The following is a 14,557-nucleotide window of genomic DNA, read 5'->3' on the forward strand; positions in this document are numbered from 1 at the left end:
AGAGCCCCCGCCCGCTCGGGCCCAGAACCTTCCCATTCCCGGCGGATCCGGGGCCGTTCCCGTTCCCATTCCCGGCGGATCCGGGGCCGTTCCCGTTCCCGGGCGGATCCAGATCCGTTCCCGTTCCCGTTCCCGGGCGGATCCAGATCCGTTCCCGGGCGGATCCAGATCCGTTCCCGTTCCCGTTCCCGTTCCCGTTCCCGTTCCCGTTCCCGTTCCCGTTCCCGTTCCCGCGGCGCAGGCGCAGAGCGGGCCCGGGGCAGCGATGGCCGCGATCTCGCTGGAGACCGTCCCCAAGGACCTGCGGCACCTGCGCGCCTGCCTGCTCTGCTCCCTCGTCAAGGTGGGACCGGGAGGTGCTCAGGGACAGGGGCTGGAACAGGGATTTCTCCGCGCCGGCCCCGGACCTTTCCCCGCCCGGATTAAGCCCTGCAGTCCCTACCGGGCCGTTCTCCCCGGCCCCAGCACTCCCTGTCCCGGCCTCCCCGCTCCGGCCCCGGCCGTTCCCTGCGCCAGCTCTTCTGCCTCTTGGCCCCGGCCCGAGCCTTTCTGCCCTTCCCGGCCCTTTCCCCGTCCGTTTTGGGCCTCCTTGTCCCTTCCATCCCGGCCCTTTTTCCCCGCTCCGTTCCCGGCCCTTCCCCGCCCGGCCCTTTCTCCCTCCGCAGCCTCCCGCAGCCTCCGGGCGCTCCCTGGCCCTGAGCCCTCCTTCCCGGGCTCCCTCCCTTTTCCGCGGCTCCCGGCTGCTCCTGCTCCCTGACACCCGTGTCCCCTTAGACCATCGACCAGTTTGAGTATGATGGCTGTGACAACTGCGAGACTTATCTGCAAATGAAGGGTAACCGTGAGATGGTCTATGACTGCACCAGCTCCTCTTTCGATGGGTGAGTGAGGCTGGGCCCGGCTCTGGTCCCTCTGGAGCCTAGGGACACCGAAGTGGCACTGTGGGGTCACCCAGCAATGAGATGTCCCCTCACTGCCATCCCTCCCGCAGGATCATTGCCATGATGAGCCCTGAGGACAGCTGGGTCTCCAAGTGGCAGCGGATCAGTGAGTAATTTGGGAGCTGGAGATCCCTTCTCTAGAAACCCTTCTCGGGGGCAGTGAGAGCTGCTGGTTGGGCTGTGGCCCCTCAGTGAGGGGACATCTGCACAGGTTGAGGATTCCCACCTGGCTGCTCCACGTGGGGTAACTCAGGGTTTTCTTTCCTGCAGGTACCTTCAAGCCAGGTGTCTATGCAGTGTCTGTGACCGGCCGCCTGCCACAAGGTACCTGAGTGATGGAGGCAGGGTTTGGGGCTCTGTGGACACTCAGGGAACATGACACGTGGGTGATGGGACCAGCAAAGGTGACTGCGAGGAGGTGCTGGACTGGAGAGGGAGTTTCAGGGTTCAGCACTGTACCTGCCAAAAGTTTATATTGTAAACTGCCGACTAAAGCCTGGCTATCAGAGGGATAAACTGGGATTAATGAATGATTTGGAAAGCGAGCACGTCTCAAACCATTCAGCTCCAGGAAAGCAGGGAGTTTTGTTCATACAAAAGGGTTTTGTGGGATGGGGTGCTGTTGTGGCAATCCCAATGAGCACACCCCCCTCCTGCACTAAGGGCTCGTGCCACGTGTGTTTACAAATGGAGTGGAAGGCGCAGAGGATTTTCTTTATCTCTGTAATGCAGAAAAGGCATCATCCATCCAGCTGAGTTCCTGCCCAGTATGTAGCCCCAGAGTAGTTGCCTAACCCAGGAGTGAATCCCAAACTCCTCGGGTGAAAGCTGTGCCTGTGTCTGGAATCTGAAGTTCCTTATTTCTGACTGAGCTCTGCATTGGGAAGAAGCTGGAAACATCATGAGGCCAGAAGCTGAGGCCTTCTGACACAGCCAGGCACATCTGAAATACCCACAGTTAGGGTTTAAATGGAATATCAGGGAAAGGTTCTTCTCACAGATGATGGTGGGGTACTGTACAGGCTCCCCAGGAGATGACCACAGCCCTAAGGCTGGCAGAGCTCCAAGAGTGTTTGCACAACATTCCCAGGGATGCACAGGGTGGGATTGTTGGGGTGTCTTGTGCAGGGCCAGGACCATGGACTGCCATGTCCCTTCCAACTCAGGATACTCCATGATTCTTTAAAGGAAGATGATTGTCCAGTTGTATGTGACAGAACCACCAGATGTTCCCAGGGATCCTCATTCCAGGAGAAGACTGAAATATGTTTGTGTCCTTGCTGCAGGGATTGTCCGAGAGCTGAAGAGCCGTGGCGTGGCCTACAAGTCTCGGGACACAGCCATAAAAACATGAAGGGCCCTTGTGCTGCCCAGAGATCCCAGTGCTGCACGGAACAGGCAGTGGGCACTGCTCCAAAACCTGTCAGCTGAGTCTGCTGCCTCAGCTCCCCTCGCTCGGTACCTCTGGACTGTGCCACACTACAGACCACAGACTTTACCTGAGCCTTGACACGGGGGGAGGGTGTGAGTAGGGCTGGGAAGGGGTGTTCAGTCCTGATGCCCAAGCTTTCTTACAGCTGGTGTGGGAAAGAGGGGATTTGGGAAATAGCTGAGTAAACACTTCAATAAAACACTGCCTGGTCAGGGCTGGGTCCAGCCTTCACTCTGTCACTGGTTTCACCACTGTAGGGTGGTGAGGTTGGGGGGCTCACACTTGCCCCCCTGCCTGTGCCACACTGTTCAGAACCTGCAATTGTCACTGCTTGTGCCATGGGCCACATTCCTGCCTCAAGAGGGAGATCCTGCCCTGGCTGTGCTGGGTTTCCTTCCCTGTGGGAAACCTGCAGCTCCCAGCTGGATGGAGCAGGTATGACGATGGCCAGCAGAGGTCACGGAGCCCTGGGCCTGCAGGTCCTGTACAAGGGATGGATGTACAAGCAGGATGGAGCTTCCAGGACCATCCACTGGATGTTGCTGGGCTCCAGGGCAGGCTGAGCAGGACAAGCCCATTGCTGGTGTGGCTTGGAGGCAGCACCAGGCCTTGCACATGAGAGGGGTGGACAAGCAGGGGTGGAAACACCTACCCGACCTTCTATTCTGGGGATCTGACTGTTACAAGTGTCAGTTTAGTGTCTGTAACACTTGAACTCCTGAGGGATTTGGCCTCCTTAGCTTGGGTTGTTTTGTTTCAGTTCAGCAGCAGCCACCGATCATGAAGGGCTGAGTCCTTGATCAGTAGTTGTACTCTGAGCTCCAGAAAACGTTTCCAGGTGCAGATCACCTTTTGTGGGAAGAGCTGGGAGCACGTCAGCCCCTGATCTGGGGTTTGGACCCTCCTGCTGGGTAGACAGAGCAGCAGGTTCGGTTCTGCTGTCAAAAGGGGGAGTTGACCTCGACTTTCACACAGTCCTGGTGAAATCAAAGCCCTTGAGCTGCCTGGTGAATCATCCTTCAGGCTTGCTGAGTTGCAGTCTGGGCAGGAGATGGACCTTGGGAATTCCCAGTAGGTCCGGCCTGTGGGACAGAGGTGTGACTGTCCAGGCAGCCCAGGGCCTGCCTCTGCAGCATGCTCAGCTTTAGGCATTCTGGACATGGATCTCTGGACTCTGGAGGGCAATTTTGGTCCTGTTGTGCCATGAGGGGCACAGGGTGACCTGGGATCCCCCCAGATGCATTCATCCCCTATGAAATGGAAAATCCAGGTCTGGGAAAGCTGCAGCCAGGACTGTCTGGGCAGCCCAACATGTTCAGGAAGGGAACAAGGAGGATGAAATGGGTGGCTCATTCTCCAGCTGGCTTGAGATGGGTCTGGGCAGCAAGGGTTTGGCTCCAGCCAGGCTGGGAGGATGTTGGATGACAGATCACCCCCCTGCCGTGCCTGGTCCAGGGAGCCTCCCACTGGCAGTGCCACGGGGTGGCAGCACGGTCGTGTACTGGAGCTGGGGAAGTGCTGAGACCTACTGAGGCACAAGATCATTTCCTGCTGTTTCACAACACCTTTCGATCCAACTGCCTTCCCTTGGCTGCAGGGAATTTCCATGCTAGAGCTGCTCCAAGGCTGGAGCCACATCAGGACCCGGGACCCTTGTCCCCTGGCTCATGATGCAGAGGAGGTGACGAGAGGACTCTGCACAGGACCCCGAGCAGGATGGGCTTGTTTGGCTGGGGCTGCTGTGAGGCCGAGCCTCCGTGGTTCTTATCTCCCTTCCTGGGAAGCTGCAGTCACCACTCAGGGCTTGGAACTTTGCTTAGGAAATTGTCCCCAGGGAGCAGTGTGCACTGTCACTGTGCCTCTCGGGGAAACAGGAACCCTGCAGAAGCCCAAGTGTCCCGGGATATGTAAAGACTGGCAGGATCTGCAGTGCAGATGCAAAGGAGCCATCCCCCTGAGGAAAATGAAGGTGGTGGTCCTTGAAAGCCGCACCTCCTGTGCCCGCAGCGCTTTTCCAAGAACACAGTGCCTCTCACCAAGCTGCTCCCTGAGCCCGTTCCCTGCGAGCTCCCAGGCTGGGCCCGCATCGCACACCGCGCAGCCCCGGTGATGCTCTGCTCCTGCAAGGCTCCCAAAAGCAGCCCTTCAGTGAGACTCCAGCCCCGGAGCTGTCTGGGGTTTGTACCAGCAAGAAAACAAACGGTGCAGAGCTTTATTCGCTGCAAAAAGTAGGGCAGGGAGCTCTCACGTTGAAAAAACTGGAGGAAAAATGTGCGCCAGCAGCCGGAGTGGGAAATCGGGAGGGAAAAGCGTCAGCGGGCTGGGAGCTGAGATGAGTCAGGACAGCTCCTCCCCCTGCACCAAATGACGCTCAAATATTTCAGGCAGGCCCGAAAATGCTGCAGGTTTGGCATGTGAGCAGCCTGGCAGCTCTAGGCTGTGAGGCCAGAGCAGCCCCGGCAGCGGGGCAGGAAACACGAGCCGGTGGATTTTTCTGGGGCTTTTGAGAACCGATACCCCAGATCTCCCGCGGACCAGAAAAGCGACTTTCCAAACCGCAGAGCCCTCGGTGCCTCTGCAGAGGCAGCTGCCGGGAAATGCCTGTCCCCACCTGCGCGGGGTCCTGCCCACACCCGGCTCACAGCAGCCTCACTTGGGCCACCCGGGCTCCAGGGGAAGGGGGACGTGTGTGAGAGCACACTGGATCCTGCCAGGATCTGTAAATGGCCTGTAAAGGGCACCTGGAAATGGAACATCCACTCCTTGTGAGCTCAGGGCTGTCTTGCTTCATGGTGGATACCTCCAAACCCACGGGTCTGTCCACAGAGTTTGTGTCCTGGAGTCTGGTGGGGGGTCCTAACCCTCCTCTAGACTGAGAGCTTTCACCTCCCTGGTCTGCTCCGTCATGGGAAGGGAGATGCCAAGGGTTGGGAGGGGCAGAGTGGCATCTCAGCTCGGTAGTGGAGGTGGCTGAGGGTGCTGAGGACACATTTCCTGAGGGCACATGGCAAAGTGAGAGCACAGCTGAAGTTCAAGAAGGAATTTGAGAATCTGATGGTATCTCCCCATCCCCAGCTCCCCCAGACGCCCTGCTGCATCCCAGGTGGCACTTGTCCTTCCCTTCTCCCAGCCAGCTGCATTTCACTCAGGCTGATACTGGTGCTGGGCTGGAAGGGGCTTTTCCCCTCCAAGGGACGGTCCTTCTGTATGGGCAGCTGCAGAAGAACCACTGAGTGCCCAAACAGAGCCCTGGGACTTGTTCTGGGGAAGGACATTGCATCTCTGGTCCCTGGGTGTGTGGTACAGGGCAACACTCTGTGGCTGCAGGATCCATCCCCTTGGCCAGGTGGGGGCTTTGGAACAGCACAGCTGGCCTGGAAAGGTGCTGGAAAGGTGCTGGAAAGGTGCTGGAAAGGTGCTGGAAAGGTGCTGGACAGGTGCCATCAGTGCCAGCTTTGGGAAGATGCTTCCTGGCAGGCCGGAGTGCCTGTCTCCCCTCCTCCATGTTTCTGGCCCTCAGAGATGCTCAGCTATTCCTGCCCCTTGTCCTGGAGGGCCAAGGTCGGGGGCAGCAGGCTCTGTCACCGCAGGGCTCAGTCCTGCACCTCCTGAGCCCATCCTGCCCTGGGAAATCCAGAGCCCAGCCTGGTGGTTCTCGTGCCTCGTCCCGGTACCTCCGCCCTGTCCCGGAGCATCCTCCATCCCAAGAAGAGGGGGAAACAGCAGTCGCCCGTCAGCAGCAGCAGCTGCCGGGGGGCCCCTCCCGAGCCCCCGGGCTCCGTTCCCGTCCTGCGGGGCCAGGGGCTGCCGGTGCCCGGGGAAGCGAAGGGAGCGAGTGGAGCCGCCATTGGCGCAGCCGGGCCGCGATTTTGTCCATATTTGGGTAAATCCAGCGCCGTGGGCCCCGCGTCACTTCGCTTTTTTGAGGTTTCCCCGGGCGCTCTCATTTGCCTCCCGGCCGCCGCCTCCGGGCCCCGGCAGTTTCTGGTTGAGTCACCGTCAACGGCCCCGCTCCGGGCCCGGGCTCGGGCTGGGGCTGGGAGCGCCCGGGGAGCTCCCCCGAACATCCCGCCCGGGGCCCATCCCCGCCCGCTGGGGAAACGGGGCTCACGCCGGGACCGCAGCGCTCTCCTGGCTGCAGAGGTGGCCTCGGCTGTGCCCCAGGTGCTGCAGCTCTGCCCTGAAGCTTTGCCATGATGGTGGCAGACAATGCTCTTCCCATCCAAAGGGCTCTCAGAGGCAGCGCTGATGTTTTGGTGCTGCAGATGTCTCTAGCACGTGCTCTTCTGGAGCATCTCAGCTCAGAGCCCTCTGTCCCGGGGGTCTTTGACGAGGTCACCCTTCGCACTGTCAAGCAGAGAGAGCTGTGGCCCGCCCTGTGCCTCTGTCCTGTGTTCTCAGAGGGATGTGGTGCATTAGGAATGCTGTCCTTAGGCTTCGGTGCCCTGACTGAGACACTGTGGCTCCTTTGGGGCCTGGCCAGGAGATGCTACAGCTTGGCTGTGGATCCAGTGGCTCACCCAGCCACTTTCCCACTGGCCCCAGGGCACTCAGGTGGCTCAGGGAGGGTTTAGGTGAGACCATCCTGTTCCTCCTCCTTCTCTTCCTCCACAAGGCGTTGGTTGGATGGGATCCATGGGGTGCTGAATGGATGGGATCCATGGGGTGCTGAATGGATGGGATCCATGGGGTGTTGGATGGATGGGATCCATGGGGTGTTGGATGGATGGGATCCATGGGGTGTTGGATGGATGGGATCCATGGGGTGTTGGATGGATGGGATCCATGGGGTGTTGGATGGATGGGATCCATGGGGTGTTGGATGGATGGGATCCATGGGGTACTGGTCTGATGGGAATCACTTGATCATGGTGGGGCAGTTTCCTGTCCCCAACCCCGAGCGGGATTCACAGGCCAGGCTGAGGTGCAGCAGGAGCTCGTCTCCCAGCCCTGGGGCCGAGGGCAGCACTTCCCCTGCCGACAGCGAGCGCCGCAACCGCAGGCGAGGAGGGGAAGTTGCTGCAAGGCCGATAAGAAATATCAGCGCTTTCGCAGTGCCTCGGCTGCACAGCCTGACAAGAGCCCTTCCCCCTGCCGTGCTCCGGCCCAGCGGCGCCGCTGCCCCGAGCCCAGGCTCCTGCTCCCCTGCGCTCCCCGATACTGAGAGAGTTACTGGAAAAGGAACAGCCCTGCGGCCACCTCGGGGCTGCAGGGCGGCAGGGGGGCACCTGCAGTGCTCCATGCTCAGAAAATTTTGGGGTGCAGTGTCTGACCCGCTTCCAGGTGCTGTGGGACGAGGGCAGGGGAGGGCAGAGTAGGAGGGAGGTGTCTTGGGGGAGCGTGATTTGTCTCAGGGACCTCAGGGTCCATCAGCAAGCTCCTGGGAGACACTGAGGAGCCTCAGGAAAGCTGGGGACAGCTGGGGAGGTAACACAGCTGTTTCAGCCTCCCCCGATTCCAAAAGGCTCCTGGACCTCCTTCTGACGGACACGAGTGGAGCAGGGCCAAATGATCCAGAGCCAAGGGCTGGAGTAGGAATTCCTGCAGCCTTGTTTGTCAGCCAGTAAAATTAACCAATGGCTGGGGAATGTGCCAAGTTCATCATCAGTTGGAGACTTTCAGAGACCTCGTCAGAACCCAAGGAACCAGATCTGCTGATTTCCTCCTTTCTGAGACCCGTGCAGGCAGAAGGAAACCATCTCAGGACCCAAAATGTCATATCCCCCATCCGTGCTGGTGTGGGGAAAGAGGAAGTGTCACCTCCCCCCACTTCTCTGCTGGGGAAGCGCCTGTGGCCCCCCTGCTCGGCTCCTCAGCAGCACAGGCAGGTGCTGGGCAGGGCTCTGCTGGGGCCCCATTTTGGGAAGGCACAGCTCCCTCCCCGCTGCCATCCTGCACATCCCCAGCTCTGACCACGTGCTTCACTCTCCCCTGACATCTTGTCCTTGGGTGCAATCTCCCACAGCCGCCTCTGTTGGGAAGTATCTTCATCCTGCTTTGCCCCATGGTCAGCCTCAAGCTCAGGTTTCCTCAGTGGGCCTGACTTCTCACCCTGTTCCCTCCTCCCAGCCTGCAGTATTTACCACAGGCCAGTTTGTCATAGGCGACAAGGATGGCCCCTGGGTCACAGGGGAAAAGTCCCTTAGCAGCACCTCTGAGGCCAAATCTCTCTCTGATTGCCCCCAAAGAGGCTCATTCCTCTGCTGTAAGAGCGTGGTTGCCTGTACCCTGTGCAGCTTCCACCCCTTGTGATGGCACCCACCACTGCTGGGGACTGTCCCATGGCTCTGAGGTGGCTGATGGCACTGGGGGATGTGTCCAGGATGGTCTCTGGGTTGGCAACAATCTGCTCTCAGGCACAGGGTGGGATTGTTGTGGTCCTGTGCAGGGCCAGGGGCTGGATTTGATGATCTTTGTGGATCCCTTCCAAATGAGGGCTATTCTGTGATATTCTATACACCAAAAATTGTATTTACATGTTTCAGGCCCCCAGAAGGGCCAGTCTGGGAGCACCCAAAGTCCCCTGGCATCAGGAGGCCACCCCATGGACCCAGGCTGCACTTGGTGGCCTCTGCCGTGGACGAGTGGCTGCCTACCACAGACCCCTGCCGGGGCAGCGCGATGCTCCTGGGCTCAGAACTGCCAAAATGGCCTCGAGAGACATCACCAACAACACTTCCATTCCTTGCTGAATCTCTCTCCAGCACAGGGAACAGCGTGTGACCATATGGGATGGAGACAGGCACAGGGCCAGGGAAGGGTGGGAGACAGGGCAGCCCTTGGCAGCCCAAGGCACAGGTTCTATTTGTTTTTCTCCACTGAAACTTCCACCAGTTCAGCCTTGGTTTGGAAAGGGCTTCCCAAGCAATTCCCTCTCCTAAAGCCTCCTCTACCTGCTGCCATCAGCACTCGAGCAGCTCAAGTCAAATCACTTCTGCCTGCACTGCTGCTTGGTTATTTTTGGCTTTGCTCTCCCCCTGCCTCCTGCAGACCTCACCAGAACCCTTTTTAATGCATTTCCATCCAGATTATCTACGTCGAGAGTGAATCGCATTGGCCTAAAAAGAAGCCTTTTGCAGAGGCACTTGAAAACCAGTGCAGGGACAGACATTACCCCATTTATGGTCACTTTTGGGGATTCAGTTTGTAGGTTTTGATCTAGTTTAGTGGTGGGCTTATCTTGGCACTGGGATGGAGTGGTACTGGCTGTGCAAAATCCTCCTGCTCCATGTCCCAGCGCCATCCCAGCGCTGCCATCAGGGCCACTGTGACATGGATGTGCCAACCTCAAACCCAGCTTTTGGTTTTCTTCCCAGGGCCTCACATCCCTGTTGGCCACTGCAGCTGCCCGGGGACAGGGGAAGTTTGGGGCTGCAGAGACCCGAGGGAGTGAGCGGCTCCGGGAAGGCTCTTGCACCATGTGTTTCCTAAAGCACAGGTTTAGGGCCTGTGACTTGCTGCCACCTGTGTCCCCCCTGCTTCACCTAATGACCAGGCAGCCTCTGAGTCCTGCAGCCCCTGCCACGGGCTGCTGGACCCTCCGTGGGCAGGAACTGCCCCCATGCAGGTCCCGGGCTAGGACGGGGTGAGGGGCCACGGTGCAGCCGTGGGAGGTGGATTCAGTTACTTTCACCCTTGCAAACATCTTTTTTTTTGGTCCCCTTTTCTTTCTTTCTTTTTTTTTTTTTTTTTTCCCCACAAACATGTTTGTCGCTGTCAGCAGCAAAGCCCAAGAGAGCGTAACCGGCTGGTGCTTCCTGGCCCGGTGCTGGGCCGGCTGCGGTCGGGCTGCGGGGCGGCGCTGGGTGGGACCGGCACCGTTATCTGCTCCGCAGCGACGGCTCCTTCCTGTGCTGGGCCACGTGGGCAGGATGGGGTTAAAAGAGGCCCCGCGCCCCGCAGGGACCCATTGCTCCCCGGCCAGCATCCCGGGCAGCGCCCCCGGTACCGGCACCGGGCACGGGCCAGCGGCACCGGGCATTGGCCACCGGGCACCGGGCACGGGCCAGCGGCACCGGGCATTGGCCACCGGGCACCGGGCACGGGCCAGCGGCTCCCAGCGGGGACCACCCGCGCCCGACCCGGTGTCGGGACCCAGCGGGGCGCTCGCACGGTGCTGCAGGAGCAGCACGAGGTGTCCCGGGGCGCTGGCGGCTGTGGCTCTGATGCCGCTGCAAGGGGGGCAGTGGGTGCTGGGGGCCGATGGCAGGTAAGGGGGTCGTTCCCACCAGGGGGGCACAGGGGGCTGATGGCAGGTAAGGGGGTCGTTCAGGGGGGCCGGGAGGAGGTGCCGCACTGGCAGGCGGGCGGGGACGGGAAGTGCCCGAAGCAGAAGTGACACCCAGGGGGTTTTTGGTGGCAGCCAGGATGGGACCGGCTGGACGGGGAGGCTGGTGCGGCAGGTGAGGCTCTTGGGGCTGGCTGGTCTCAATCGTGGGGACCTGCAGGTAACCCCGAAGGGCTGTGGGGGCACCCGAAAGATCTCTGTGTGTCTGGCAGATGGGGCGAGGGGGGCCCAAGGGGAGCGCCGGGACAGGGAGCTCCTGTGGCCTCAGGGCAGGGGATGGGGCAAAGGGGACTTCGGTAAGGGATGGGAGAACAAGGATTGTCCCCATGAGGACATTTCAAGAGGGGTTGCCACAGGATCTCCAGCATGGGGACAAGGCAGTGCAGGGGTACCCAACGTGCAGATGATTTGCTGTGGGGTCACCACCACGGGGACAGGGCAAAGGAGCCCTCTGTGGCCAGGCTGCCATTTAGGTGGTGTCCCGTCACGGGGACGTGGCATGGTGGGCCCTCTGTGATGTAGGTGGGATTTGAGGGACAAAGATGGAGTTCGAGGTGGGATTTCACCCTTGGGGTTCAGACATGGGAGTCCTCTGAGACCGGGATGGGGTCTGAAGGGCAGCAATGGAGTTAAAGGTGGAATCTCCCCTGTGGGGACAAGACAAGGGGGTCCTTTGGGAATGGGATGGGGTATGAGGTGGAGGTTTCCACATGGGGTCAAAGCAAATGCACCCTCTGTGCCTAGGATGAGGTTTGAGAGGGGGTGCTGGGGTTTGGGGTGGGGTCCCCACCAACAGGCGTTTGGGTTCTCTGTGACCCAGGTGGGGTCTGAGGTGGAGCTCCTCCTTGAGGGACAAGTGCAAGCTTATTCCAGTGTCCAGGATGGGGTCTGATACGGGTTCCTTCCTTTCAAAACTGTCCCCTTTGACCAGGATGAGGTATTTGGTGGCCTCCCTGCCTTGGGGAAAAAGAGACGATGTCCCCTGTGCCCAGGACAGGGCTTGAGGTGGCACTATGGGGTCTCACCTATGGGGAAAAGATGAAGATGTCCCCTGTGCTCAGGATGGGGGTTCTGGGGAGACAAGGGAGGGCAAGGCAGGATCTCTCCCCTGGGGTAAGGATGTCCCCCGTGCTTGGCGTGGCTCCCAGGAGGTGACACTGCCAGAGGCTCTCTGTGCAGGGGCCAGACCAGAGCTGCCATTCTGTCTGTAGCTGCCCCAGGGGCAGAGGTGCCGCACGCGGGGCGTGGCAGTGCCCGTGTCGGGGAAGGAGCTCCACGCCAGCGGAGAGCGGCCGCCGACAGCGACTGAGAGACAGTGCAGTCACCCATAAAGTAGAAAGCACTACTAAACAGCACTGCAGGGTGTAGTGTTTCCTACTTTATGGATGAGTGTACTGTGGGCTACGGAGAAGAGAGCACAGAGCGGCACCGGACCCACGAGCCCATCGGGAGCCGCCACGGGCCAGGAGCGGCCGACGGGCCCTGCCCGGCTCACGTCACCCACCCAGAGCTCCACCACCCTCCTGGGGACACTCTGCTTGTCCCCACGTGTCCCCCTGGCACCTGGGATGGCCGCGTGGGCGGGAGGGGCTGCCGGTGTCCCACGGGTGCCACTGAAGGGACCCATCCCTTACGCTGGAGGCCAGGTAAGCAGCACAGCCTCCAATGCACGTTTTTTTCCCCATCTTCATTTTCCACGTGGTGAAGCCCTGGGAAGAGCTGGGCAGTGGCAGCCACATGCAGCAGGGGAGGAAGTGGGGAGTCCTGGTGATCGCTGGGTTCAGCGGGGCGAGGGATTGCTAAATAAAACTCTTTTGGTATTGACTTGTGGATTTTTTTATGCAATTTCTGGGAAATGCAGAACTGGAGAAAAGCTCTTTGCCGTGCCCAGGGCTGCATGCAGTGGGGTCATTCCGGATTTGGAGCTTGGGGACACCACGACTGGGGGCGGTGGCCGGCAAATCTCAGCCCATTGACGCAGGATTGTCCCTTTCGGTCCCTGGAGGGTCACTGGCAAAGCTGCTGTGTCCCATGGCAGCCCCAGCCATGGTCACAAGGCCACACAAAGCCACAAAAATCCTCATAAAATCCCAGTCTCCCTCCATCCACACAACCCTGGCCTGTGTTTCCTGGGGGTCTCCTTCCACAGAGGAGGTTTGGTCCTTGATCCCCAAATGTCAGCTCCCAAAATCCCTTCAGACATCTTCCCTTTGACTCCCCATGTCCTGCCTGTGGGAGAAAGCATCTAAAAATAGCAGAAAAAAATATTAAAAAATATATAGTTTTAAATTTTTTGAACCTAAATGTAATATTTTGTTTATATTTTTATATTATATCTATATTATGTGTATGTATATATATATATTTATGTTGTTATTATAGTTTAAATGTTTGTTTATATTTTGTGAAACTTCTTACGCTGATCTCAGTATCATTTTGGGGGGTTTACTGGGTTTGTGATATTTTTCTTTCACTGAGCTGTCCAGGAAGGACCGGGGTGTTTTACTTCTTGCTGTCCCAACTTTCCCACGTTCCCCGCCTTTGTGACTGTTCAAAGGGGATGTGGAAGGAGAAAAAAAATCAAATCAAAACTGTCATAGTGCTCACAAGGAGACAAGTTTTTAAACAATAAAAACGAAAAAGGGCTAAAAAAAACCCCAAGCAGCCACTGCAGACTGCACTGAGCAGCTTTTGGTTTGTGAGCACTGGGAGGGAGAACCAAATTCATATTTTTAACATGCAAAAGCTTTGAAAATTTACCTCCTAATAATGTGCAATCAAGTATTAAGAAGGATAAATATCCAATTTTCATGACCAAGATTTATTTTGGTTGCAGCTACTACTCAGTGGTCACTGCTGGGAGGGATGGTTGGAAATGTGGTTCTTGCTGAGAGCAGCAAAACAGAAACTGCTACTTTTCCCCTGTTTTTTTTTTAATAAAACCCTTCCATTTTTCCTCTCTCCTTTTTAAGGAGACTTAATAAGACTTTAAGGACTTATCCAGCAGTAGGCTGGCCATGATGTGAAAGTTCATCTTCCCAAGCTCAGGGCCCCAGGAGATACCCTCTCCCCAGGAATGGTGTGGGGGGTGTGCCCCTTTCTCCAGGGCAGTGCGGTGGAGCCAGCTGGGTCTGGCACAGATGAGTGGAACAAGGGGAAAGATGCTGAGGACCAGTGGTGGCAGCAGGTCCCAGATGAGCCAAGCAGAGCCTGTGAGCAGCACGAGGCAGTGGAAGCACAAAGCAAGCTGGGTTCCGAGAAGGCTGACAGCCACACCAGATCTTACCAGGGCACGCTTCTCCTCCCACTGCTGCTGTCTCCTTCTAATGAAACCTTCTTGTTCTGTCTCGCTGGGGAGGTGAGCAGTGCCTGAGTGTTCTTCCACACTGGTTCTGCACCTGCAGAGCCTGCCTGGTACCTTGCCAGGGGAACAGCCATGGCAGGAACTGAGGGGATCTGAGCACTGGGAGATGGTGAGATCTACCCTGACCTGTTCCTGCAGCAGAAGAAGACATGTAAGCCTGTGATTTGGAGGTAAATGAGCACCAGAATACACAGGAAGGTGGGATCGGTTTTCTGGAATCTTCCCTTTGGTCTGTTGGCTGCATTTTCTGCTCATTACAAGCTTGGGGCTTCCCCCCACCACACACAAACACCCCCCAGGAATGGGCTCAGAGATGTGGGATTCAGGTGGGATGGCAGAGTCCTGCACACTGTGAGAGGTGATTTGTAGCCACACCCAGACGTGAGAGAGACTCTGCCCGAGGCAGTGATAACTCCCCACACAGAGGACCCATCCAAGTGGGTCTGACACCCATGGCACTCAGCAGTGAATTCGCTGCCTGATGGGGACTTGCCTGTGCTGCCTGGGCTCAGGCAGATGGGACACACAGCTGG

General features: G+C 58.3%; 1 protein-coding gene across 1 annotated transcript; it reads left to right on the forward strand.

The window, feature by feature from the left end:
• The first annotated feature begins 196 nt into the window (after positions 1 to 196).
• On the forward strand, positions 197 to 2,585 carry SUPT4H1 (SPT4 homolog, DSIF elongation factor subunit). Its single transcript, XM_005525895.3, has 5 exons — positions 197 to 343; positions 775 to 881; positions 992 to 1,047; positions 1,212 to 1,265; positions 2,228 to 2,585. Exons 1-5 carry the CDS (start codon positions 266 to 268, stop codon positions 2,293 to 2,295), a joined length of 363 nt encoding a protein of 120 aa, XP_005525952.1. The 5' UTR covers positions 197 to 265; the 3' UTR covers positions 2,296 to 2,585.
• Positions 2,586 to 14,557: the final 11,972 nt, after the last annotated feature.

The sequence above is a fragment of the Pseudopodoces humilis genome, chromosome 23, assembly GCF_049639895.1.
Source record: "Pseudopodoces humilis isolate 2021_Gansu_Grassland_sample_001 chromosome 23, ASM4963989v1, whole genome shotgun sequence".
In the NCBI taxonomy this organism is placed as follows: Eukaryota; Metazoa; Chordata; class Aves; order Passeriformes; family Paridae; genus Pseudopodoces; species Pseudopodoces humilis.